Source organism: Protomyctophum bolini (assembly GCF_963924005.1).
Source record: "Protomyctophum bolini genome assembly, chromosome: 12".
Classification (NCBI taxonomy): Eukaryota; Metazoa; Chordata; class Actinopteri; order Myctophiformes; family Myctophidae; genus Protomyctophum; species Protomyctophum bolini.
Genome location: NC_137873.1, coordinates 36,718,439 through 36,745,518, shown reverse-complemented (window position 1 = coordinate 36,745,518; position 27,080 = coordinate 36,718,439). Strand labels below are relative to the sequence as shown.

Below are 27,080 nucleotides of genomic sequence, written 5' to 3'. Positions count from 1 at the left end.
ACACAGATATTACTTGCACAAGCACAGTGCGCAATTGCTGTGGTGTGTATACATGTATGTACAGTATGTATGTCGGTATGTCTGTGAGTGTACCTTTTATGCCCATAATGGAGCGTCGCAGTCCCGCCCCCTTTCATGACGACACCAGGCCCAGGAAATCATTCCCAATGCATTTTTCCCATAGGCATTTCATCATGACGACAAACACAATATTTTGGACCAAACGAATAATTACAAAGAAGATAAACAACAAAAAGAAGTGTTGTCCCCTGCCGTTTTCTTCTTTTTTCTAATTATTTGTTCGGCCCCCAAAAAAATGTCTTTGTTGTCATGATTTGTCACAACTCGAGTTGGCTTTGTACGAGGCTTAAAGGGTCTTTAAATAAATGTCTATGAGGAAAATGAACGGGGAATAATTTCCTGGGCCCTGGTAGAGGGCGGGACTGCGACTGCTCTATAGAGATCTTTGTCAGGCATGCCCACATGGAGTCTATGCAGATGTCAGAACATCATTGTGATGAACAGGCCAGCTCCATATATGGAAATATAGGGGTGATCATCAGGTGTTATCAATTGGCTAATTTCCCGTCCAGAATGTGGAAAAAGGGGCTTTCAGTAGGTGCGTTAAGCACTGAAATAATTGTCGTCCATCCATAACGTGGATAAGCGAATATATGTATATATATATATGTGTGCAATGTGCATTGAACAGGCATTTCAGGGGCGGCTGAAGGACCCCAGCTGCGCGTCGGGTCTGCCTACGCCTCTCAGCCATTGTAAAATACCCGGTAACCTGAGACCTCTCGTGGCTTATTGCTTTAATACATGTCGAGAATGAGGCAAGTTGTTTCTATGCAGCACAAACTTAACGATACGCTCAGCCAATGAGTTACGCCGACGACTCAGGTTAGCCAATCAGGTTCTTATGTTGGCCACAAGCGCGACGTGCCACTATGCAAATCCACAAAGCCGGCGCTTTTGGTTTGGCCCAAACCAAGGAAGATTAGAGAAGGAAGTGACATGGTCACGTGACTGTGCTGCGCCATGACACTCTCATGGGAGCCGAATCTCGCACCGGAAGTTACATGAATACAAAGCAGTGGTTGGAGCAAGCTTGACCAGCTCATAACAAACATTATTTATGCACCATTGAGACCCGTGTCATATAATCGGTTCAGGCATATAAAAGAAGACATATCCTAGCTCATAACAAACATTATTTATGAACCATTGAGACCTTTGTCATTTAATCGGTTCAGGGATATAAAAGAAGACATTAAAAACTGTGAAAAGGAGTTGGCTAGGGAAAGCAATATTGAAGAGGTGGGTTTTTGAGGGCAGTTTGGAGGGTGGAGGCATCATAATACTTGTTTTGCCCAAATTGCCCAGTATAGTAAATATGTATGTCTAGTTGTTTACTACATGTATATACTGTATTTAATACAAATAATGACTCGTATATATATATATAAGTACCTAAACAGTGCTTTCTTTCCACGCCCTGCTCTTCTTGTGGCAGTTGTAAGTGGTTTACGTCTCAGCCCACTGCAGGCCCTCATGCAGCGTTTAAAGAGAGAGAAGGACAGTTTGTTTCTCATCTCATGTCCTCTCTCTCTCTCTCTCTCTCTCTCTCTCTCTCTCTATGACTCACACCCCATGGTCAACGTGGTGGATGCATGTCTTTCCTTTTGTTGTGCAGCCTTAACATACACAGAGAGAGAGAGAGGGAGAGTCCAGTGTGATATTTATGTTTGAAGAAGATGTTTAGTTCCCGTAAATTCAGACTAGAACAAACAAGAAGATTAACTGTTTGTAGGGGAGGAAGGAGGAGTCGGCTTATTTATTTTTTTCACTGGCGTTCTAGGAACACAATGTGCTGCGAAGGGATCCCGTTACAACCATGTTTATCGGTTTCTCCACACCGATTGGTGGACAGCACAGGGGAAAGAATCCCGCCCGCACGCCCCTCCTGCCAATGGGGGCCTCACTCTGCTGTGTTCTTAACGTGTGGCTCACTTTACTTGCGTACACTGGCGGTGCCAAGTTAAAAATGTGCGCGCGCATGTGCTTTGCAAATGCATGCGCACTCCTGTGTCTATGTGTGAAAGGAGTATGTGTGTGTTTGGACAGGCTCAATGGGATCGCAATTCCTGGAACAACCCCCGAGTTGCTGAGAATTCCTGTGATTGCTCACAATAACAAATTCCTGAAATCAGCCTGTGACTGAAAGCCTGGCCAATGGCAAGAGGGTATTTGGGAGCGAGGGTGCTGTTTGAGGAAGTGGGGCTGTGTGGAACACTGCGAGAGAGAGAGAAAAAAAAAGAGAAGAGCAACTTGAACCGGGAGGCAGTTTGAGGGGTTGGTTGTTTATGTCAGGCCTGGTCTCTCAAACCACGAGACTTGTCACCCTTTTTTTCCTTTCCAATCTTATCTATCATCACCTCAAACTCTCGGATTTCATTTTCTGGGCTTTCAAGTTCAGGCAGGCTCTTGCTTTCTCGAGGTTTTGAAATGTGAAAGTTGTATACGTCTCTCTGCAGACTCGATTCGAGTCTCTTGCAGTGGCTGATGTGTAGTGGACGACCTCTATTTCAGGCTCTACCAACTGTTGAGTTGAGCCTGATATTGTTTGGTTTTATGTAAACTATGAAGGCCCAATTATGCTTCATCGTACAATGATCGTTTCTCAGGGGGAAATTAATGTGCCACATCGGCAACATGTTGTGAGCTTATATTTCTGCTGTACAACATTTTTTTCTCAGTGTTTTGTGTCAAATATATAACATTTCATTGTGTTGCTCTAGTCCAGTGGTTCTCAAAGTGGGGTCCGGGGACCCCCAGGGGTCCTTGAGGGAGTTCCAGGGGGTCCCCAGCTTAAATGACAGTTTGGAGCCAAATGGACCTGGGTCTGTAACTCTGAGAGTGTACAAATGGAACCAAATGGACTCTTTAACGGGTCCATTTGGTTCCATTTGTACACTATCGGAGTTGAATAAACATAGATTTTACTATATACATTGAGGGGACAAACACCTAGGGCATCAGCAGGGGGTGGCCACCGCTCCGCCGCCATGAGACGTACTGGGGTTAAAGGAGCCAAACGTTGATGAATGGCGGTCCCCAGCTGATGACCCGTTTAGGCCCACAGAGAGTGAGGTGTCACAGCACACCTGTTCAAAAGGCACTGCAGGAGGAGGTGCGTCAGGCAGCAATGCCCAGCAGGAATATACCATCACCTGTATCTGATATGTAGGGTCCCAGGGATAGAAATGCCATTAAATGGGGGTCCGTCCGTAGACGAATGTGCATGTCCAACTGGGACCGGGACCTTGGTCCCAGCAGGGGGGGTGCTAATTAGTGTCACTTTGGGGGTCCTTGACATAAAACTGCTCTAGTCTATCCATAGTTGTGCACATGCCAGTCTAAGCCTGGCGGAGTCTGTTTTCTTTGCCTCTCTGCAACATGGACTTATTCCAAGTACCGCTACGAGTGTGAACCAGTCTTAAAAGACCTGAGGACGATTCTATAAATGTCTTCTAAATACTGACAGTTTTCTGAAACAAACCTACACGTTTCTATGTCAGTCGTTCTCAGACATTTTCATGTCAAGAACCCCCAAAAATATATGTAATTGGGCGCCGACCCCCACCTGAAAATATGTTGTTCCACCGCCCCCACCCCCCCCCCCCCCCCAGAAGCTCTGAAATAATATATATTCAAAGGTTTGCGCCACATTTTCACAATTAAAAATTAATCACACCTGTGTGAACTGAGTGGTGCAACTCCCCTCTCCCCCTGCCTCTCTCTCTCTCTCTCTCTCTCTCTGTAATTAGCACTAGGCAACCTGTTGGCCCCTACTGGTACTCATAGCCACACACACACATAGGTTAACACATAGGTTAACACAGGAACACGTACATTACTGTTCCTTGGAGTGGTTGCACCACTCAAAAAGAGCAGATCTACAAGCTTGTAGCGTGGCATTCTGTGCCGCACTATGAGCTTGTAGATCTGCTATATTTCTATAGCTAAAGAATAACGTAATGCTTAAAAGACGAGAAATACTTACTTTTAGGTGTTTTGATGAATGAAAGAAAGTGCTGCAACTAATGTCTGCAATGCATTAGTCAGTGTATTGATGTTCAGGACCTTTGCTTCTGGTATATTCTACCGTTGGGTTTTTATTAATAAAGCTGATGAAAAAGGCTCTGCGCTATACTGATTTAGTGCTTAGCTTAGTCGATAAAACATTTGATATCATCTCCCCAAACTATAGTTATGCTGGCTTGATTAAAAAATGGGAATGGGGGAAAAACAAACACATGGGGATAACGCACACACACACACACACACACACACACACACACACACACACTGTGCATGTGCGTGCAAACTGTGCGTGTGTGTGTAAATATAAAAAAGATATATATATATATATATATATCAATGTTAAAAATGTTGGTTAGGCATCTATTTCCATCCAAAGCAAACACAGACAGAGTTTTGTGTTTACCAACACAAGCTGTTTATAGGCCCAATCAGTGGTGTTCTTAGTGTCCTGGACGGGCACACCACGCCACACATGTTTGGATGGCATTGAACCTGTGTCTATTACTGGCCTCTCTCAACCGTCCTCCCCCTCTTCTCTGTTTTCTCTCCCTGCCCTCCCCTCCCCACTCCTCCTCTCTCACCTCCCATTCCCTGGCAGAGGCCATGGACCCTCCCCTCTCCTCCTCTCTCCTCTCACCTCCCATTCCCTGGCAGAGGCCATGTGGACTCCTCTCCTCTCCTCTCACCTCCCATTCCCTGGCAGAGGCCATGTGGACCCCTCTCCCTCCCCTCTCTAACGCTGCTCTAACCAGGGGATATGAACTCCAGTGTTTACTCTCAGGGCTGGTACGGTACTTGGGCTGTGTCTGGGCTTGAATAAGGGCTGAGGTGCTGTAGCCTTTAGCGGTTTCAAGCTTCCTGCTTCGCTGGGAGCAGTGGAGTGGCAGCAGCAACCTCGTAAACTGTGTTGTAGGCCAAAGGTCTCCCACTGTCAACGCTGCTACAGTTGGGCTTGTCGTGTACCAGCCCAGCCCAAATAATACTACTCCAATGTGGGGGGGCTGTTCTGTTCTGTTTGTTTGTGTTAACCTACTTTTGTTTGTGTTCCCGCCCCGGTCAAAAATGACCTGTCCGTTCTTTTTTTTTTACATTTTTATAAATCTATCATATACATGTTATCATCTGTTGTTGTATTAGATCTTTTTTTCTTTTTTTATCTTATTTGCAACAAATGTTTGCCATGTTACAGAACAAATTAGAGAACGGTAACAATAACAGAAATATATCAATCAATCAGTCAATCAGTTAATCAGTCAGTCAATCAACCAACCAACCAGTATACTGTAGATGGTGGTTCGTTATCTGACCTGCACATGATTGACAATAGGTGTTGTTTTTCTCAATGCACTGCATTTTAGATGCACAGTGCATCTGTTACTTTTAAGTAACTAAGTACATTTACTCCCAATACTGTACTTAAGTACAATTTTGATATACTTTTACTTTACTTCACTCAATTTTCCAATACTTTAGTTACTTTTTTAGAATAACGAATGCAACAACACAAACATTAACCACTGAGGCTTTTCTCTAGCTATAGCTCATTCGCCCCGGTCAGAATCAACGGACATATTGGATCATGTATTCTCCTTCCAGTTGTCTTTGTGTGGTGTGTTGTTATTATTGGTCATGTTGGGATAGACTCTGTCAGCAAGCAGTTTGAGGCAGGATTTCAAGCCTATCAGTCTCTAGGACATGGCCCTGGGGGCGTCATGCCGTTGACATCTTCGCCTGATGGAGGGGAAAGGAACTGCTTGGAATAACGTGTTCCTTACTTCCTTCCACGCGCTACGTCCAACCGGGGAAACTCCCCCCCTGTCAGGCTTGGGACTGGGACAAAAAAACATTTTCGCACGAATTTGGCCCAGACCAGCCCACCACAACCAGCGCGCAGAAATAGCAGAAACTCTACCGCCCGCTCCGTCGAGGCACACACAAACAAACAAGACCAAATACCACCACTTTTACAGAACAACATAAATGATACAAACCAACATGTATAACTTGAGCAGCCACCTACGGTCGCAGCCCACCGGTAATATGACCGGTACGTCCTATGGCCAGTCCACCCCTGTTGGGACTCCTAATGCATAGAAGGAAGCATGAGGTTAGTCCGTTGCTCTCCCCAGGTTGGCAGAAGAAGGGCGATCTACAAGCTCACAAGTGCCAAAAACAACACATAACTGTGCATGTTTGCCTATTGGTTTTCCTCCCCATACAGGCTGTGTGCTCTGGTCCAGGACGCCTACGGCATGTTCAGCGTGGTCCAGCTGCATCTCCTTCCCCTTGACGAGCACCTCCACCGCTACAGCGGCCAGTGGCAGGGACGAGCCTGCGTGCTGAGGGCCTTCAAAGTAGTGAAGAGGGTCACTCGAGACAGGTGAGAGAGACACACTGGAGGAAACTAATAAATTCTACAACAGGTCGTTTCGAGGAAGCAATACGATTGGTTGAAACGTCGGCTTCTAGCCGTGGATCAAACTGGCACCATTCACCACCTAATCAAAACAAAGAATTCAGCTGCTCTGTTTTCCCAGAGCGCTATAGCAAATTTGGTGGCTAGGCTAGCTATAGTTTCTTGGGACATTTGTGCTCGTAGTGAAAAATATATTTTTTTTTTCAGCGATTTTCTTAGTTTTAAGGGTGACTGTAGAATTGCAATATTACACTTGAGGGTGTGGTTTAACGTGATTATTGCCACTTCAGTGACGCTTGCGGAACTCTACTTTGTCTCGTTCCTTACCGCATCACTGTCGTGGCAATAATCACCTTAAACCACACCCTCTCATGTAATATTGCTTAAGTATAACTTAAAGTACGTTTGCTTAACCCATTTAGGCCTGACGTCGAAATAAAACAAAAAGTCTTCTAAATCGTGAGTTTTCTATATCATTGGTGCTCAATATGTTGTTCCATGGACCCCCCAGAAGCAAAGACTTGAGTTAAAAACGTTCAACTCTGTGACAATATATATTCAAAGATTTCAGGCACATTTTCACGATTTTTCAAAAAATATTAGATCTACAAGCTCGTAGCGCGGCACTCGGTGCAGTGCTATGAGCTTGTAGATCTGCTATTTTTCAATAGCTAAAGTATAACATAATGCTTAAAACACCAAATCTGTACGGTTCCCGTACAGAATGGGTTAACCCATTTAGATCTGAGGCCGATTCTACCAACAGAAATGGCTTCTAAATCATTGCGTTTTCTGAAAAACCTATGTTTCTATGTCAGTGGTTTTCAAACTATTTCATGTCAAGGACCCCCAAAAATACAGTATGTTGTTCCATGGACCTCCCAGAAGCAAAGATTTGAATAAAAAATGTTCGCTGTGGAAGAATATATGTTCAAAAGTGTGCACACTATTTTGTTTTTATAGCAGACCTACAAGCTTGTAGCGCGCACTTACTATGAGCTTGTAGATCTGCTATTTTTCAACAGATAAAGTATAACATAATTACCCAAAAGGGGTTCCCGTCCAGAATGAGTTAAGTACTGTACTTAGGTAGACTTTTGAGGTATTTGTACTTTACTTGAGTATTTCCAATTTCCATTTACTTCTACTCCACTACATCTCAGAGCCAGATTTTTTTTACTTTTACTCCACTGCAATGTTTTTTGAATGGTTTATAATGAATTGCATTTTATGCAACGCATTGTATGTAGGCCTTGTAGGGTTGAAGTGGTTCATGTATGTTTTCTTTGTGAGCTTGTAGATCGTCTATTTTCGAATGATTTTGTACACGTTTCAAACTTGTGAAACAGGACATTTTGCAATATGAGTACTTTTACTTGAAGTACATTTTGATGTCGATACTTTTGTACTTTTACTTGAGTACATTTTGAATACGGGACTTCTACTTGTAACAGAGTACATCTTACATTGCAGTATTGATACTTTTACTTAAGTAAATCATTTGAGTACTTATTCCACCAGTGTGGTGAGACTCAACCGTCCACTATATAGATAGATAGATAATAGATAGATAGAATACTTTATTGGCAGTTTAAGAAAATTACAGAAAATGACATCATTTAAAAAAAAACGCCAAATGGACTTTGGACAAAAAAGCCTTTGCTTGTTTCCATTGTGTTCCACCTTGTAACATGAAACTATGCACATACATACTGTACAAACAAAATAACCATGAAACATAATAACACATAATCCTTTATTGGGCTATCCAGGCTCGGAAGCTAACTTTGACCAGTTAGTGTGTAGATGGAGCCATGATTTCAGGTCTTTCCTAAATCTCGCAAGAGAATTTAGGGACTCATCCGATCCACCATTTCTTTGGAGATCGCTGCTCATACACGATCACGTCTAGAGAGTGGAAACAATTTAGAAATCTACAACTACATTGTAGAACGGGGGCTATATCTTGCGCCACCCCTTAACCCTTATCCCTAAACGTATTTGCCTTTTTTACAATTTTTAAAAACCTTTTTAAATAGTTAAAATAGCTGATCTACAAGCTCACAACGTGTAGATGTAGATCGGCTAGTTGAACTATTTTAAAATGATTTTCAAAATAGTAAAAAAAAAAAAAAGGCAAATAAGTTTAGGGATAAGGGACAAAAGGGTGGGGCAAGATGGAACCCTAGGACTTTGAGGCGGTTCTTCGTTTTGGGTACGGTGATATGATATGATTTGTTTTCAAACCTGTAGCCTGTAGGTGTAGGTTTGTCCGCATGGCCGTTTCTTCCACTGTTCTAGCCACTGCATGAAATGTAGATGTCGCCATGTACACGTGTCGGTCGGCAGAGATCTCTGATCGTCTGGCTTTGCGAGAGTACTCCCCATTAACCACTTTTAAACCTAGTCTTGCGTAGCCATTTGATTCCAAAGATTCCTATTCCTGTTAGTGACTGGGCCACAGTCTCTTGAAACGTTTTCATTTAGTTTGAATCACATTTTAGTCACCTGGAATGTTTTGGTGTTGAGTCTAGTTTTAGTCGACTAGATATCATTCGATTTTAGTCGACTAAATCTACAGTTCATTTAGACGACTAAAATGTATTTTGGCTGGCCTTAATGCCATTGCAATGGCTGATTTTACACTTGCTGAGAATAGCCGATCTAAAAGCTCACAGCGCGTCGCGCTGCGCCGCGTTGTGAGCTTGTATTTTCAGCATGCAACCAAGTATAAAATGACTTGTACTGGATCTCTTGTCCACTAGTCCCTTCCTAACACTTTAGTCTCGTTTTTAGTTGTTGACGAAATTGTCAGCATATTTAGTCTTAGTTGTAGTCATCGTCATCAGTTTTCATTTAGTTTCCATCTAGTGTTCCTCAGTGGAAAAAAGGTAGTCGACGAACATTTTTCGTCATAGTTTTAGTCGACGAAACCATTCGAAATGCATCACAGAACCAGTGCAAAGACATAAGGGTGTATATATGGGGTTATCATGAGTATCGAGATTGTTTTTGTTACCACTGGTTTTCTCCGGGGATTCCAAGCCAATTCATTGAATTTAGATTTCCCAGCAGTGCGTGGCTCAGTGGCTACGCAACACTACTTTTTGGCATCCCTGTTTTGGGGGCTAATTGGTCATTATCTGCAAACATTTTGCAAACATTGCAAAAATAAATCGACAAGCTTACACCATCACAAGTTTCACAACAACACCATCTACTGTATTTTCGCAATACATTAAATAATAAAACATGGCTTATAACCCATTTAGACCTGAGCTCGATTCTACAAAATGTCTTCTAAATCCTACCAGTTTTCTGAAAAACCCATGTTTCTATGTCAGTGGTTCTCAACCAGAATGATCTGTATTTGGCCACGGACCCCCATCTGACAATATGTCGTTCCAGGGACTCCCTGGAAGCAAAGATTTGAGTTAAGAATGCTCTGAAAGAATATATATTCAATGATTTATGCCACATTTTCACAATTTGCTGCGCTATGAGCTTGTAGATCTGTTTTTTTTCCCCAATAGCTAAAAGAAAACATAATGCTTTAAAACACCAAAAGGGGTTCCCGCCCCAAAATGGGTTTAAGTTCTTAATTAGCACCCATGTACAGTACATGCCTTCCTGATTGGCATATCACCAACATGTCAACCTGTTGGTTTGCTCTGTGTATAGGGGAGCAGGTGATTGATATGAGATCATCTCCCCACAGTCATTTGCCAGACAACACAGCTCTGCGCGAGTGGCTGGTGGTGATATCAAACATCTGTCATTGGATTCTGGTTGAAAAAACAGCCTCGGGGACAAATCGTGTAAAAAGCTCTAGATAATTAGCTCGAGTGTCACATTCGTGTGGGCCCCACACAGTACACACAAATCCACCTTGAATTTCCGCATTTGTCTTTTCTTTTTTTTTTTTTTTCACTTAATTTTTATTTGAAGAAAAAACTGAGACAACAAAACAAACATTACGAGAGAGAAAAAGGCACAAACAAAGAAGACAAGAAACAAAAAAAAAAAAAGACAAGGCTGCATTTTTCATATTACAAAATACATTCATTGAAATCCACTTGTATTATCGATTAGGCTGAGAGAAGAGATCCAACTTTTCCCACTTTTTATAGAACTTATCCTCTTGTAGTCTAAGTATGAATGTTAGTTTTTCCATAACATACAGTTCCTCAGTAATGTCCATCCAATGTTCTTTCGTTGGTGGGTCCTGTGTTGGTACCAGCGTCGTGTGATCGCTTTCTTACTTGTTGCTAAGAGGATCTTGATTAAATATTTATCATGCATTAGAAACTCTTCAGGGATATTTCCCAGCAATAAAAAGGAAATCCGCATTTGTCTTTAATGCTTGGAAACACACACAAAAAAAAATGCCTGATCATGCTTCCTCGTCAACATGTGTGCCACTTGTGTTTACATGTAAGGTGACACCGAGGCGCACGCGGCTGCCTGCGTACCCTTGTGAGTTTCCAGAGTCAGTAGCCCAGTTTAGCTGCAGTTACGAGGAACTGGCGTGAAGACATTTACCGGTAAAGAGACTGAAAGGGGTATACGTTTACATATAGCCCAATAACATACTGTATCTGGGGGTTGTCTGCGGTCGTCAAGATATATGACTGACATGGGCCGGCATTCGGCTCCAATTGGACTCCAGTTTAATGCTTTTTTTTGCATAGTCAAATGCAGTGGTGGTTAAGTACTGTACTTAAGTACAAATCTTGAGGTATTTGTACTTTACTTGAGTATTTCCAATTTTCCAGTACTTTTACTTACAATTTACAATTTAGGCATTTAGCAGACGCTCTTAATCCAGAGCGACTTACATTAAGCAAGAACAAAAAGCATGGGGAATACATCACATAAAAACATTTATCATGAAACATGCGTAAGCTAAGAAAGTAACAGTGGAATATCTATAATGAAACTATACATATAAGCTATACATCTATACTACTATGATATACATTATGTACTATGACGTGCTATGACTACATACAATGCACTTATGCCGTTTACATAACATGCTATAAGTCTGTATCAAATGCTATCTAAGTCTACAGAATTGCTATCTAAGGGGGTGGGGTAAGTGCTATGGGCCATGATGGAGTCTGAAAAGGTGGGTTTTCAAACTACTTCTAAACTACTTCTACTCCACTACATCTCGGAGCCAAGATTTGTGCTTTTACTTCACTGCAATTATTTGAAAACTTTCGTTACTAGTTACTTTGGCGATTTTAATTTTGATTAGAAAACATACATTAACCACTATCCACCTATCAATTTTGGCCATTTGTAAATAGCTGATCTACAAAATCTTTTGAAAATAGCCGATCTACAAGCTCACAATGCGTCGGCTATTTTCAAAAGATTTTGTACACATTTTGACATTCTGCAATATGAATACTTTTACTTTTAGTACTTTAAGTACATTTTGATGCCAATACTTTTGACCTTTTTGGCTCAACTCCGAAGTACTTCTAAATTGCAGTATTGGTAACTTTTACTTAAGTAAAACTATTGAGTAGTTTTTCCACCACTGGGTCAAAGGAAGGCTTCTCGAGGAAACGCATACCACATATTTCCTCTCAGATTTCAGGTCAAGGAGGACAAAATATTATTTTGAGTACTTTGTCCTCGTCGACCTGACATTTGAGTCGCGGTACCCGGTAACCCGTTTAATATTTTTGGGAATATGCTTCAATGGATTTTTGGGTTTTTTTTTGTTGGTACACGCCACTGAGAATCCCTTTGTTGAAGCGCTAGCTTCACAACTCCTGGTCTGTGGGGATTTATTTTGAGAGGTAATTGCCAAAGAACTGATTAGTTCACACAGTCTATAATATCCTGGCATCTATGGTTGCACCCCCTTTTCCACCGGTTGGTTCCCAATGGGAACCGGTTCAGTTCTTTTTGGTTCTTAGTCCATGAGCCAGAGCTCCAAAATTGGAACGTTAATTATGAATTGAGTGGGCTAAAAATACCTATATTTTGTATAGGATCAATATACGTAAATTAATATATGATAACACAGTTATCAGGTCAGTAATATATTCCTATATAATGCCTCATTTGCATATTTTGTTTTTTTAAATTGTAATACAATCAATCATTGTATTCCTGTGCGTAATCAACCGGTGGAAGTTTACGCTCTCAAGAGTTACATTATTGTTAAAACATCTGCATTACTTAGTTTACAAGAAGTCTACACAATTACAGAATGTAGAATGTTATTTTGATCAGTTTTGGGTCTGAGAGGCTAAATGTCATCAAATGGTGGTCCGTGGTGGATCGCCAAATAAATAACGATAACAAATGAAAAAAGGTTGAGAGCCACTGCCTTATTATTATATCATAGTTAATTACAACCTAGCCAGCCAGCCGCTGTTGGTAATAAAGTTGTTTTCAATTTCTTTTGTTTTGCCACTCATAATTAGTACTAATGAAACTGTGGTTTTAAGCAATAATGATACATCAAAGTCCTGCTTTACCATGATGGCATGATCTACAACACTCTGCCTTAGACCGCCTGCCAACGGCTGCAGTTCCAATATCGTGTACCACTATGTATTATTGCTTAACACATTTAGGCCTGACGTCGAAATTTAAAAAATGTCTTAAAAATCCTGACATTCTTCTGAAATACCTCATGTTTCTGTTATGTATCAGTGGTGCTCAATATTTCATGTCACGGACCCCAAAAGTTATATGTAATATGCCTCCGTCCCCCCATCTGAAAATATGTTGGGACCCCAACCTAGAAGCAAAGAATTGAGTTAAAATGGTCACTCTGTAACAATATATATTCAAAGATTTGAGGCACATTCTCACGATTTTTCAAAAATAGCAGACATTTAGACCTGAGAAAAGATTCTACAGATTCTCCAAAGTCTTCTACATCCTGATGGTTTTCTTGAAAAACCTGTTTCTATGTCAGTGGTTCTCAAACACTTTCATGTAAAGGACCCCCAAAAAAAATATATAATTGGCCGCCGACCCTCATCTGAAAAGCTCCAGGGACCCCCCCAGAAGCAAAGTTAAAAAAACGCTCGCTCTGAAATATACGATACGGTATATTCAAAGATTTGCAACACATTTTCACCATTTTTCAATAAATAGCAGACCTACAAGCTCATAGCGCGGCACTCGGTGCCGCGCTATGAGCTTGTAGATCTGCTATTTTTCAATAGCTAAAGTAGAACATAAATGCTTAAAACACCAAAAGGGGTTCCCGTTCAGAATGAGTTAAATATTGATCAAACACTAATAAACATTTTAATAGTCTATCTAAAATTCCCGTGGTGCTTTTCTAGCAGTTATAATTGCCATTGACTGCGGCTGTCAGTAAAAACGATCATCAAAAAAAAAAGTGCATTCTGCAAATATCTTCAGAAACTAAATCCTGTTGTTTCAAGTGTCGTCTTTTAATTGTAGACCTCCAAACAACAATTATTTTAATGACTCTATGACAGGTTAACTGAAAAATTAACATGCACTTTTCATTGAGACTTTGCTTCTGTCTTGCGTTGTGAGCTTCTAGACAGACTATTTCTGAAAATATTGGAATGGGGCTTAAGTTTTTTTTTATTTTTTATTTTTTTATCCCATGATTTTGTAACCCATTTTCACCCCTGTGTCAATTATCTAATGTGATCCTGGGCTCTACACACCCTCCGCCAACCTGGGGAGAGCAACGGACTTGAACTCATGCTTCCTTCATGTCGGAGTGTCCAAGTTGCTCCTTTACACCTGACAGGGGGGAGTTTCCCTGGTTGGACGTAGCGCGTGGAAGGAACACGTTATTCCAACCAGTTACTTAACCTTACGTTTTTTAATATAATTAAGTTCTGTATATATTTTTTTCATTGAAAAAGCTGTTCATTGCGACTGTAGGTCGCATTTACTATGAAAAATTGCATTTCTGTGTGTCACGTCACACCTCCATATATGGTCTCGCCTTTTGACATCACACGTCCATATATGATCACGCCACGTGACATCATGCCACCATCTTCATATATGGAGCTGACCTGTTCTGACATTCCATATGTTGATCCTCCCCGCCCATCCTTCCTCTTCGATGTCTCCCTTTCGGGCCCGTCCCAAAGTTATTAGGCAGCCGGCAAAAACGAGTTCTTAACAGGCCCGAAACGTAAGGCCCGGCCTTACCTGGGCCCTCATCAAACCCTGTACACTCAAGACACTGCCCCCGCTGCCACCCTTAGATCTCCATATATGGCCAGTACAGAATTCATTCCAGATGTTGATCTGTGCCAAAGCGCCAGCGCTCGCCCAGCAGTCTGACGTCACCCAGGCGGATAGCGTGCATGCGACTTCTTAAATGTTACTTTAATTAAAGTAAAATGGATCATGACAGGAAGGCATTGTAGGCAGGGATCATTGTAGAGAATAAGAAGAATGAGCTGAACTGCATGCCGTCTGCACTTAGGAAACACTATTGCTTACTTAAGCAACGTTTCGGTCAAAACAAGACCTTCAGGCATCTCCCATGCCTGAAGAAGTCACTTTGGTTCTTATTCTCTAAATTGATTATGACAAAATGCCTGTTGAAACGTTGGTAATAATTGGCAGTCTGGGACTCTGGCATCGGTCGGGGCTTTGCTATTAACTTTTTCACCCGAGGAGTTCAGGTGCAGTGTTGCCATGTCGGCTTATTATGAGCGACCTTGGGCTTGTTTTTTCCCCGCAAAGTCGCTTATGGTAGTTGCGGGTTGCGTCGAAAGGCACAATTGGCGAAATATGAGTTAAACCAGTGGTTCTCAAATAAATGTCATGTCATGGACCCCCATATTAATATGCATTTGTCCCTGAACCCCATCTGAAAAGGTTTTGTGCCAGAGAGAGCCTCATTACCAGATACGAGTTGGTGCTGAGGTATACTACGCAGTATTTAGGTTAAAGTGCTCACGTCGCTTTTTTCTTTTTTTGGGGGGGGGGCTCGTTTTCCTAGACCCGGTTTTGTTGCTTGTTTGTCTCCGAAAATGTGGCAGCAAACACTGCTCAGGTGCACGGAGGACACATTGGTCTGTTGTTGTGTGAGCTCATCCCCGAGCGAGGCCTCGCCAGACCTGAATGGGCTGCAGAGCCAGTTCCCTATACAAAAGGAAGCCTGTGATTAAGAGGGCTGACTAACAGGTTATTAAGAAGCCAGAGACTGACTGACTGCCGCAGCCGCCCCGGCGCGGGCCGCGCTTTTTGCCCTGCAACAACGTGTGCACTCAGTCTTTCTTAGAAAAAAACGTGGATGTTTCTGTGTCACTAGCGTGTGTATCACTGAAGGTGGTTGGTTCAGTGTGGTCTTGGTTGCTTTTTTTGGGGGTTTTTTTTTACCTCTTACTGCCACGTCTACATCAAGTATCTAATGTCCTTGCGTTTTTTTTTTTTATTGCACATCCTCTGTAATCTAACACAATTTCTGTCTCAAATCCATCATTCATTGAGAATTATGTGTGAGGGTGGGAATAGGGGCAAATGTCATGGTGTAGCACATGTTTAAAATGTCTTTGACTTATTTCTGCACGTCAAATGAAACAAAAACATCTGTTAAATTACTTTTTACTTTAAAATGTAATTTACAGTGGTTATATGAGCTTTGTTCCCCTTTTGGTGTTTTAACTAAGCATTATGTTATACTTTAGCTATTGAAAATAATAATAATAAATCATGAAAATGTGGCACAAATCTTCTTTCACAGCAATCGTTTTTAACTCAAATCTTTGCTTCTGGGGGGGGGGGGGGTGTCACTGGAAGTCTGGAACAATATATTTTCAGATGGGGGTCGGTGGCCAATTACATATAATCTTGGGCGTCCTTCAAATGAAATATTGAGAACCGCTGATATAGAAACATAGGTTATTTCAGAAAACTGTCGGGATTCAGAAGACATTTGTAGAATTGTTCCCAAGTCTAAGAACTAAATAATTGCCCCCAACCCCCCCCCCCCCCCCCCCTACCAGTCAGAGCATGCTCTCTGTTGAGCCTGTGAATTGTAAAAGGAGCTCTGTCTAAACACATTTTGCCTTTCAATGGAAGTGAAACTGCGTGTGATAACACCTGTCTGTTATTCCTGATTCTCTATTCTTTAATCCCTGTTCAATACCTCCCACCTGTGACCTGACTCACACACTCCCTCGTTCTCTCTCTCTCTCTCTCTCTCTACTCAGGTGCACCAGGCTCTTCAACCTAATTGACAGTCTCTGGCCCCCGGCGATACCCCTGAAAGTGCACGGGGACACCACGTCGAACTCACCTAGTAGTGTATGGGAATTATTGAAATATGATCTAATAATCATTAATCATCACAATCATTGCCTTGGGAGAAATATGTCTAGATCATTTGATGACCATATTACAGTGACAAATACATCAATAACGACTACATACAGAGAAAACCAACCTATACGGTCTGCATTTCCTTAAGTAATCACAGAAGAATCCTCAGTGTTAATTTATATCCATTTGTAACTCCCAAGAGTGTACAAATGGAGCCTTAGGAGGGCCATTTGATTCCTTATCCTCAGGTATGCACAGTGAATTCTTCTTCAATTAGTGGTCTCACCGGTCAGAGAGCACACTCATGTTCTCGTTATATTTATTTATCCATTTGTAACGCCAAGCGTGTACAAATGGAACCAAAAGGAGCTCAATTTGTACTCTCTTGAGTTAAATAAAAAGCTCTTTACACACGGTTTATAGTGTGGCTCTGTATGACTTGTCTATACAGGTGTGAGGTCTGTGAGATTAGCTCAGGACAAACTCACACAGACAGAAGACACACAAACACTCCAAATGTTACTGTATAACAGTGTTGTTTTTGGCAGCAAATTTCTATTTTAGTCTCTTGAAACGTTTTCATTTCGTTTTAGTCGCATTTCAGTCACCTGGAATGTTTTAGTGTTTAGTTTAAGTTGACTAAAGTATCATAAGATTTTTGACAACTAAATGTACAGTTGATTTAGTCGACTAATATTTTTTGGTGGGCCTTGATGCCGTCATAATGACTGATTTTACACATGCTGAAAATTGCTGAAAATAGCTGATCTAGCGCGGCGCGTTGTGAGCTTGTAGATCAGCTATTTTCAGCATTCAACCAAGTGTAAAATGACTTATACTTATACTTGTCCACTAGTCCCTTGATACTAGTCCCATTTTAGTTTAGTTTTTATTTGTTAACAAAATCGACAGTATATTAGTCTTAGTTTTAGTCATCATAGCTTAGTTCTCATGTAGTTTCCGTTTAGTTTTTGTCAGTGGAAAAAGGTAGTCGACGAACATTCTCCGTCTTTAGTTTCAGTCGACGAAAACAACACTGCCGTATAGATTGACGTGGTCTGTTTGTATCGTGTGGTTTTTAATAGGCAAGTCGGCCTCCGGGGTCAGCGCCTAGCTTCTGCTACCTACTGTCAGGTCAGGAAGGCTCTCTGGAACACATAACGGGACCGCATGTGTCTCCTCTCTACCTTCCCCCAATGCAAAGAACCCTACGAGATGCACTGCAGGTGACACACACACACACACACACACACACACACACACACCCCTAGCTACTGTACCATTTGAGATGTTACCCAAATGCCTGAATATTGTGTTCCTTTTGTTTTTTTACAGTATCTCCCTAATTCATTCCATAAATCAGCGTGTGACAAAAATTGTAGTGCATTGTGTAGTGAATTGTATTGCAATTGTAACAAATATCTTTGTTTTCAGGTCGAGCCCAAAGGCCACCGTTGCAGTTTTGCCGTTACTGTCGTGTACAAGAGAATGCAGGTGGTTTAAAACAAAACAAAAAAACTCAAATAATGCAGAATGTTTTTTTCTTTTCTTTCCCAAGCCTTTTTTTTGTGCATAGGGACTCATCGGTTTGAGATAATTTGAACTAGCCGATAAGAGTCGGTGCTGACTCTCGAGGCCAGCATTCATATCTATGTGTGTATAACAGTCTATAAGGGGCCCCCGGGGCGTTCGCCATTGATCAGTGAAACCTTTGCACCTTGACCACATGTGAGATAAGAGCCTCAGAACAAAGCGCTGGACTTTGCTACATACTAACTCAGTCCACTCCGGGACGCCATTTTATTTCTACATACAGTCGGTACTGTAAAGTAACCATTATTTGTTCTGATATGTAGAAACAAATAAAAGCATTTTTTTTCCTCCATTATTCTTGGACAGAAGGTTTATTTCATTTCATAGTCCGTTTATTTTATTTTATATATATATATATACCGGTAATGTTTTTGTTTTTGTCACTGACTGTGCACTTGTTTAGTTTTGTATCTGCCTGCTGCAATGCCTGACTTTCTCTTGTCATTCTCTCTCTCTCTCTCTCACACACACACACACACACACACCGACTACACACATCGTAGAGTAGCGATGCAGGCCGAGGTGAAACCTGGCTGGTGCTAACAGACCCCAGTCTTCAGGACGAGCGAGAAGAGACAGCAGGGCCCGCATGCAGACGAACGCTGGCCGTCTACGTGGGCGCTTCCTGTGTGCTCACTTCCTCTGTCGTCAACGCGCTGAACTCGACCACTGCCTGCGAACTGTCGGTCAGAGACGCCGTCAAAGAATGCGGTAGTGTGACCCGTAGTGTTGTCGCGTTATTAGTTCCACATTGCAATCCTTCGATTTTACACTCGTGAACTGAAAATAACCCTTTTGAGGTATTATGTGCTGCATGAGAGTGCTTTATTCTAGCTTTACAGTCTTGATCTATACATTGCAAATATTACGTTAGCGATGTCATTTATGTTTGCAGTCACCTGACTGTTTGCACAGGTGCAAGTGGTTAGTGGTCGTGGACACATTTGTCCATCCAAAGCAGCTCCTTTTTATAGCATCTTCTATTCATATTTAAGGAATCAGGAAATGGTTTTCTGTTGCGGTATCCATTTTTTGTGAAATTGTACATGAAAATAAAAACAGCCCCACCAAAGTATCAAATCTTTGAGCTGCTAATTCTATAACTTGTGAAAACCTGTTAAGCCATTTAGACCTGAGCTCGATTCTATAAAATGTCTTCTAAATCTTGATAGTTTTCTGGAAAACCCACCTTTCTATGTCAGTGGTCCCCGATCTGAAAATATGTTGTTCCAGGCACCCCCCCCCCCCCCCCCCCGAAGCAAAGATTTAGTTAAAAACGTTCACTCTGAAAGAATATATCAATATATCACAATATAGCACTCGGTGCCACGCTACGAGCTTGCAGAGCTGCAATTTCTCAATAGCTAAAGTAGAACATAATGCTTAAAACGCCAAAAGGGGTTCCCGTCCAGAATGTGTTGAATAAAATGAAACGAATGAATGAAAGATATAAGTATATCCGTCATCTCTGCTTGAAACATTTAGAATTCATGGATAGATATATTTGGCCAGGTAGTGAGTGCACCGTTGAACAACAAGCTTCAAGAAATACAATAATAATCACAATTTCATCTCAAAACTGTAGGTGCTATCCTATGCTCGGATCAGACCGTGGTGCAGCTGCTGCACCCTCTCGATAACGAGGGCCGTCTGGAGTGCACAGCCAGACCAGAGTCTCCTGCGTCGCGGTCCCTGACCGTGCCCCAACGGTCGCAGAAACTGCCCCGACCAGTGAGGCTTGATCCCCTGTCTCCTGAAACCGCACCCAACTCCCTCTGCACACTCACAGGTCAGTATCTATCTGCCCCTTCCATTGAATCCTAGTGTTTTGTTGTTTTGATCCTGTATAACTCCCGTCATCTTGGGGCTATTTCCTCCAGAGGGATTACCGGAGAGAACTCGCCAGTTTACCAAGTCGCCACGGCTGAACGTTCTTCCATCAATGTCTTCATCGTTATGCTAACATGCTGTCTTCGTCAGTGTAGTGTGTCAAACTCACAGATGTTATAGTTAATTTCCAAGGTGATCAAATTATTTTGTGCAATTAAATGGTCAGCTAGATGATGATAAAAAGTTGAGTATAGTGAATACCAATGATAAGTAAGGCCTACCATTTCAGGAATTGTTTACTAATGAATTACATTGTTTCGGTACTTTCGGGTGTTTAAACTTTTAGCATTCCTACTTTCTCTAGTGTTAACTCTAAACAACTCTCCTCTCTCTCTCTCTCTCTCTCTCTCTCTCTCAATTCAATGCAATTTAAATGAAGGTGAAGAGCACAAAGCCTAATTTATACTTGGTTACGTGCTGGTGTCGCACACCAGATCTATACAAGCTAAGCTAGTAGATCTCGCACACCAGATCTGCCATGTTTCGCTGCACAACATGGCATGCAACCCAAGTCTAAATCGTGCATGCTAGTTAATGTGTTATTCTTCTGTGAGACAGAAAAGCCACTTGTGGTTTCTTGGAGTTTACGGTTATGCCCTCTTGTATTATTGTCAGAGAGGCCTTCATGTGGTTTTAAAGCATCGCTCTACATTCACAGTGTGCACAAGCTTGTCATTGTTTGGCCATTTTCAAGTCTCAGGAACATTTTTTACAAAATGCAAAGACATGAAAATGCGGTGGATTTGTCCGTTTCTCGGTGACATTAACACGTCTGGTCCTTCTTATGTTTAAGATTTCATATTCGGGTCACACTGTTCTGGTGAAAAAAGTGTAAGACTTAACGGCTAGAATGGGAATTTCTCTATTCAACTATCAACGCTGCACGCTATTACAGCCCCCATGAACTGTATTTTATTTGCATATTGCATTTTTCCCCCCCTAACCCTTTCAGATTTTCTCTCTCCAATTTGACCAAATTAAAGCTATTTTGAGGTAGTTATTTGTTATTTGTTGCTCTGTGACAAACATGTAGTGTAGGATTTTTTTGCAGGAAATGCTATGTGAAATGCCTTTTAATGGTTTAACCACATGAACCCTAGGCGTTCTTATTGTCATAATAAGAGAACTGTGAAAATGGCAGATCTACAAGCACAAGTTCGTGACACATTGTGCATTTGGAGATTGACCATTTTTGATATTGTATGTACAACAAAGTATGTATCTGTATTGATCATTGTGGTCATGATATCTAAGATAACAGTCCCACGTCTTTTTCAGGTTATGAGGTGTTTTAAGCATTATGTAATACTTTAGCTATTGAAAAATAGCAGATCTACTCTGTGTGTGACTGTGTGTGTGTGTGTGTGTGTGTGTGTGTGCACTTGTGTGTGTGTGTGTGTGTGTGTGTGTGTGTGTGTGTGTGTGTGTGTGGGGGGGGGGCCGGCTGAATCTGATGATGATCTGCATCTGTTGGTTTCATGTCACGGAGGGAGGGCAAAGATCCCACCCTATGAACTCAATAGTTCTGGCAGCCCCACTGACTAAACATGTTTTATCAGGTGGCGGAAAAATATAACAAGAGCGCAAATTATCTTTTTGCGCTCGTAAGCAAGTTGTATGTTCTGGCATCTGGCCATTGGGGGGGGGAGAGAAAAAGGCTTAGAACCGAAATTACAAGAGGTTATTTTGTCAGTACAGAGATTCTGTAACCTTTCGTTTAAGGTCTAACATTTGTTTGTTGGCCTTGCTTCCCTGGTTGTCAAGAGAGATGGTGTTTGAGAAGGGAGTACATTTCTGGTTTATTTATCACTTAAATCTCATAAAAATGCAAGGGATGATTTCCTCTCTTATCTCTCTCACTCTCACGCACACACACACACACACACACACACACACACACACACACACACACACACAACAAATCTTACATTTTCATTTCTCCTTACTCCATTACCATTTTGAAATGACCTGAAATGCATTTTAATAATCTGCAAATTGTAAATACATGCAGAATGTACAGATTTTTCCCCCCCCTTTTATGGATGCCGTAAAATAACAAATGTGTGTATATATCTCCTGTTTTGCTTGGTGTGCGCGCTGTGCAGGGGTGATAGTTGGTGTGGATGAGAACACTGCTTACTCCTGGCCAGTCTGCAACCTGTGCACAAGTGACTGCTTGGAGACGTCAGCGGAAAGCCCGTGAGTTCTCGATACTTGATTTACGGTAAAAAAAAAAAAGCTCATTTTTAACACGAATTTCAATGACAAAAATCTGTACCAACTCATGTCTGTCCTTCCTCTTAACCTCAGTCAAGAGTTCCGCTGTGCTTCGTGTAACTCTGCATTGAAGGAGCCGACGGTGAACATGCGGCTTGAGGTGTTCCTGAGGACTTCACTGAGTAATTGCACTGTGAAGGTTAAGGTGAGAAGACGACCCCCCCCCCCCCCCCCCCCCCCCCCACCATTTAAAACATTTCATACGCTGTGAATATTAACAGCTTTCTTAACCACATGAACCCTTAGCGTTCCTCTACTGGGCATGCCATAATATAGGTGAACATTCTGTGATAATATGCAAACAAAAGAAGTCTACAAGTGCACTATGCTTGCAGATTGGCTGTTTTAAGGTGACGTACTATTTGCAAACTGTAAATAAAGTATTCAATCAATCGATTGGGACAAAGTATATAGACCCCTGGAGGAGCCCAGTCAATGAAGTGTATAGGGTTTATGTGGTTAAATATGTTTAGTGGTAAAGGACAGATAATGAAATGTTTGAGCTTTACAGTATTACAGCGGTTTTGGAAAACTTGCATGTGACGATTGCCTGAATAATCATGCCATTAAATAGCATTGTTTCACATACTTACTGTATATTATTGTTATTTTACATATATAAGTATAGAAACAAGTGCCACCTACAGTATTTTGCTGGACGGTCAGATGATGCTTATATTGCTAACCAAATGATACCATCATCAACACATCTGCATATCGAAGGAGTTCCGCTAGCAGTGTCGTTTACAATTTATCTAGCTGACAAAAGAACGCCAGAATTGACCACAGCGATTGTAATGATTTCCCCCTTATTTTCCACAGCTGCAACAAAACACAATCATGTCAGTCCTAGACTCTACCGGCCAACAACGCAACAATGAGGTGGGTTTCTTTCGATTGCTGTGTTATGCCTCTTATTGAACTGCACAGTGCATTTGATCCTCTTCCAATGTGTACTCTGATATCTGTTCATATCATAACGTGAGCTTATCAGGCATGGACTGTGCATGACTGACTCCCTCTCTGACTCATGCAGATCATTAGTGCTCCTGAAGGAATTTTTACCACAAGAACACCTGACATTATCACCCAGCACCTGCATTGATAACTAATGTTGTGGGGCTTGTATGCTGTAAAATCAATGTTATCTGATTCCTACTGTATGTAACTTGGCCTGATAACATGCAAATACACAGTAAAAAATGGTTGGATCAATCAATCACGGTCCATTTCTACCATTCTCCCCAAGTCAAATTATACTGTCAGTGTGTGAAGTAGGTGGTAAATAAAATGTTAAGTTAGGTATAGTCGCAACATAGCGGCAGCAGGACAGCCAAGCATGTTTTTTGACATAGCATCTGTTGCAGTTCCCAGGTTACGAGATGGAAAATGTGCTGGGGAAGGAGGTGGGCCCCCTCAGCGCGTACGTCCGCGTCGTCACCAGGAAACCTGCCTTGTGGATCGGCCTGGAAGAAATCCGCCTCTGAGAGGCTGTCACACTGAAGAGCTAATGAAATCAATCCTTGCAGGCCTTCAGCTGGCTACAAGGATCTGTGTACTAGGCCTTGGTCAGGTCAGAGCCAGATCGACCCCCTCGTGAAGGCCTCCGTCAGCTAAAGTGAATGGACTGGAAGGACACAAGGTCTTGTTTGTTTATGATATGTGATCTTGTGTACCAGGAGTTTGACAGTCCAAGGGTAGACCGGAGGAGCATTGCCTGTCAAACCCAAACGCACGTGGTTCCAGAATGTTCCTGCTCACTCAGGTTTCTAAGGCTATATGATCAACGGCGCTTGGGGGAATCTACCTTTTTTTTTATCCAAATGTATTGTGTTGTACTGTGTCTCAGTAAAAGATGTATTTTTGAGTTGGTTTTCTATATATTCCTTTGAGTATACAAAGACAAATGGGGATAAACCACAATCTCACAACAAGTCACTCAACATTCCAACATACTAAATGTGTGCATGTGTATATGGAGCTTTCCCCCGTGGTCCAGGGGATGTCAGAAACCAGACCCATCATATATATATCTTTTCAGCAATTTTATTACAGATTCAATTGACAAAATATTTCAAAGGTTTTATACAAACTATAGAAAAGATCATGCTCTGGCTCTTATACAAAGTCTGGAATTATAAAACATGTACCATATAAAGGTATAACAACATGTAAATGAAGTGGTAAAATAATTTAATATAGAAAAGGACATTTCCCACAAAAAAAGGACAAGAGTATGGCAGCAACAACAAATATTTCCAGTGCCATTATGGTAAGCTTAAAAGTACATCTGTTACAGATGGTAAACGAAATGTCTGTGTTGAGGTATGTCTTCCAAAAACTCAGTTCATAGATGCGACATTGGTTTGTCACAGACTGTTATTTGTGGACCCCACAAAGGAAGGGTTTGGTAGCTGCTTAAAGAAATCTCTCAAACCAGAGAGCTCTCGAGTTAGCTGCTCAATGGTTTTGTGCAGCCTGTCGTTCTCTGCACCCAGTTCAATCATTTTATCGTTCATGTCCGTGTTGCGTTGCTTCGCCTTATCCCGGCTTTTCCGCACGGCAATGTTATTCCTCTCTCGTCTCTGGCGGTACTCGTGGCTGTACCTGTCAACGGACTTCTTCCCCTTCTCCTTCCCCATCTTCCGAGGGGAGGAGCTGGCGGAGCTGCCGCCGGAGAGGGGCTCCGGTGTGGTCGGGGGTGTTGGCTGCCCCATGGGCAGGCTGACCGAGGTCTGCGCGCAGGTCTTGATCTGGGAGGGCAGGGAGGACGAGGCGTCGCTGTCACTCCAGTCCGACTCCTGCTTGATCGGCGCGCTGAAGACCCCGCTGTCAAATGCACCCTGGTCGGCTTTGCTCTCGCCCAGTGCGACGTATTGCGACGAGTTGTTTGACAGCTGCATGCCGCCGCCGCTGGACGTCGAGTTGGGCATGTTGTAGAAGTCGGCCTTCTCTTGCTTCACAGTATTGAACAGTTCCAGGAAAAGATCGTCGTTGCACAGTTCCAAGTTGGGCACAGCCGTCATAGTCTCGATGTACTGGCTGAAGTCTATTGCACTCTCGTCGTCGTACATGGCCGGAGCCGCCGTGCTCAGCTCCACCATGCTAGTAGTGTCCTCTCCTCCGCCTCCATGGTGGTCGCTTCTCCCCGGCTTGCCAGTGCAGACCCCCTGGAGAGCACTCAGTTTGTTGTTCTCGTAGAAGTTAGCAGGCTCCATTGCCCAACTCATGTTGCATCGTGAGTCCAGACTGTATAAGTCACACATGAACGCGGGTAGTGTCCTTCCCCACGTGGGATCGGATTGAAGTTATTAAGTTGTTTGATGGTGTTGTACCCCCAACACACACAGAAAGGGGGAACTGTTATTATTTAATCAGCTGACTTTAAAAAAAATAAAGTTAAAACGCCCCAGTAAAACTGCACTAGTCCAGTTGCGTTCCTCTTGCTACTTTAGACACGTCGGGTTTAGTTCAGAAACCTCCCCAGAAGGTTGTCTTGTTGTCGGATGTTGTCTTGTGGGTATAAAGGTCCTGTCATAAAGTGTAAAGACTTCTCTGAAGTGTGTGCATTTCGCGGAGTGTGTTTTGTATCTCTCCCGCGATGACGTCAAGACAACAATCCGCCCCTCTCTGACGTCACGTTACTTTACTCCTATTTGATGAGAGAAGGGCGTGTGTGTGCATGCGCGCGTGCGTGTGTGTGCGTGACTGCATGTGCGTGCGTTTGTTTTCATGCTGCCACCCTCGAGTCTACACACGACTAATCTGAATGTTGTTTATACAGGAATAGAATGTTGGAATCAATTGAGCTCAGATTTGCCAGCACTAGCAGTTCACTCACTACTAAAATAAATGCTCGTACTGGTCTGGAATAGCCTAGTATAGACAATTTTAGGCCTAAATGGCGCAGATCCTATCCTATCCTACAGATACTATCACTGTCGAAACGTTGTTGAATAGATATCCATTGGCATTTCACACCCTCTCTCTCTCAATCCGATCAACCAGAATGAGTCCTATTTAAAAATTATATAATTACGACCAGCTCTCTGCCTGTCTGATGCTATTCATTTAGCCACAGACAGGGGTGTAGTGTTCTCTCACCTACAATTATTTTGGGGGCAAGAAAATCAGTTTTTTGACTTCTCATTTACTTTTTTGGATTAAGCATTGTAAACCCCTGTTTCTAAATAAATAGGCTACACACATCTGCAATTCTGCATGTTTTTATAGTGTGTGTCTGTGCCTTAGAGAGGATATATTAATTATTATATTTAATAAACTCTAAGGTCTGTGCATGCTGTGCACGTGCACGCAAGGCGCCCCCCCCCCAACACACACATCTAAAAGTAGCACTTCAACACTGGCCACAAGTAAATAAGGCAAATTTAGCTTGATTTCCGTGGATCTTAAAAGGAAGTTACTGATTCATTATTATGAATGTATGAGCAAAAGGGTCAGAAAATGGTCAGATATAGACACATAAACA

The 27,080-nt window shown here is 42.2% G+C and overlaps 2 protein-coding genes across 2 annotated transcripts in view; one reads left to right on the top strand and one right to left on the bottom strand.

Annotated features, from left to right (window-relative positions):
• Positions 1-24,458, top strand: part of spidr (scaffold protein involved in DNA repair) — a 52,410-nt gene extending 27,952 nt beyond the window's left edge. The window contains exons 12-21 of the mRNA XM_080779062.1: positions 6,332-6,490; positions 16,723-16,816; positions 17,917-18,057; positions 18,266-18,325; positions 18,928-19,135; positions 20,010-20,213; positions 22,420-22,513; positions 22,625-22,736; positions 23,414-23,473; positions 23,959-24,458. Of these exons, the coding sequence (XP_080635188.1) occupies positions 6,332-6,490; positions 16,723-16,816; positions 17,917-18,057; positions 18,266-18,325; positions 18,928-19,135; positions 20,010-20,213; positions 22,420-22,513; positions 22,625-22,736; positions 23,414-23,473; positions 23,959-24,078 (1,252 nt within the window). The 3' untranslated portion in view covers positions 24,079-24,458. The remainder of the gene's footprint in view (positions 1-6,331; positions 6,491-16,722; positions 16,817-17,916; positions 18,058-18,265; positions 18,326-18,927; positions 19,136-20,009; positions 20,214-22,419; positions 22,514-22,624; positions 22,737-23,413; positions 23,474-23,958) is intronic.
• Positions 24,459-24,621: 163 nt separating this feature from the next.
• Positions 24,622-26,152, bottom strand: cebpd (CCAAT enhancer binding protein delta). The gene has a single exon (XM_080777743.1). It carries the CDS (start codon positions 25,855-25,857, stop codon positions 24,961-24,963), a length of 897 nt encoding a protein of 298 aa, XP_080633869.1. The 5' UTR covers positions 25,858-26,152; the 3' UTR covers positions 24,622-24,960.
• Between the last annotated feature and the right edge of the window lie 928 nt (positions 26,153-27,080).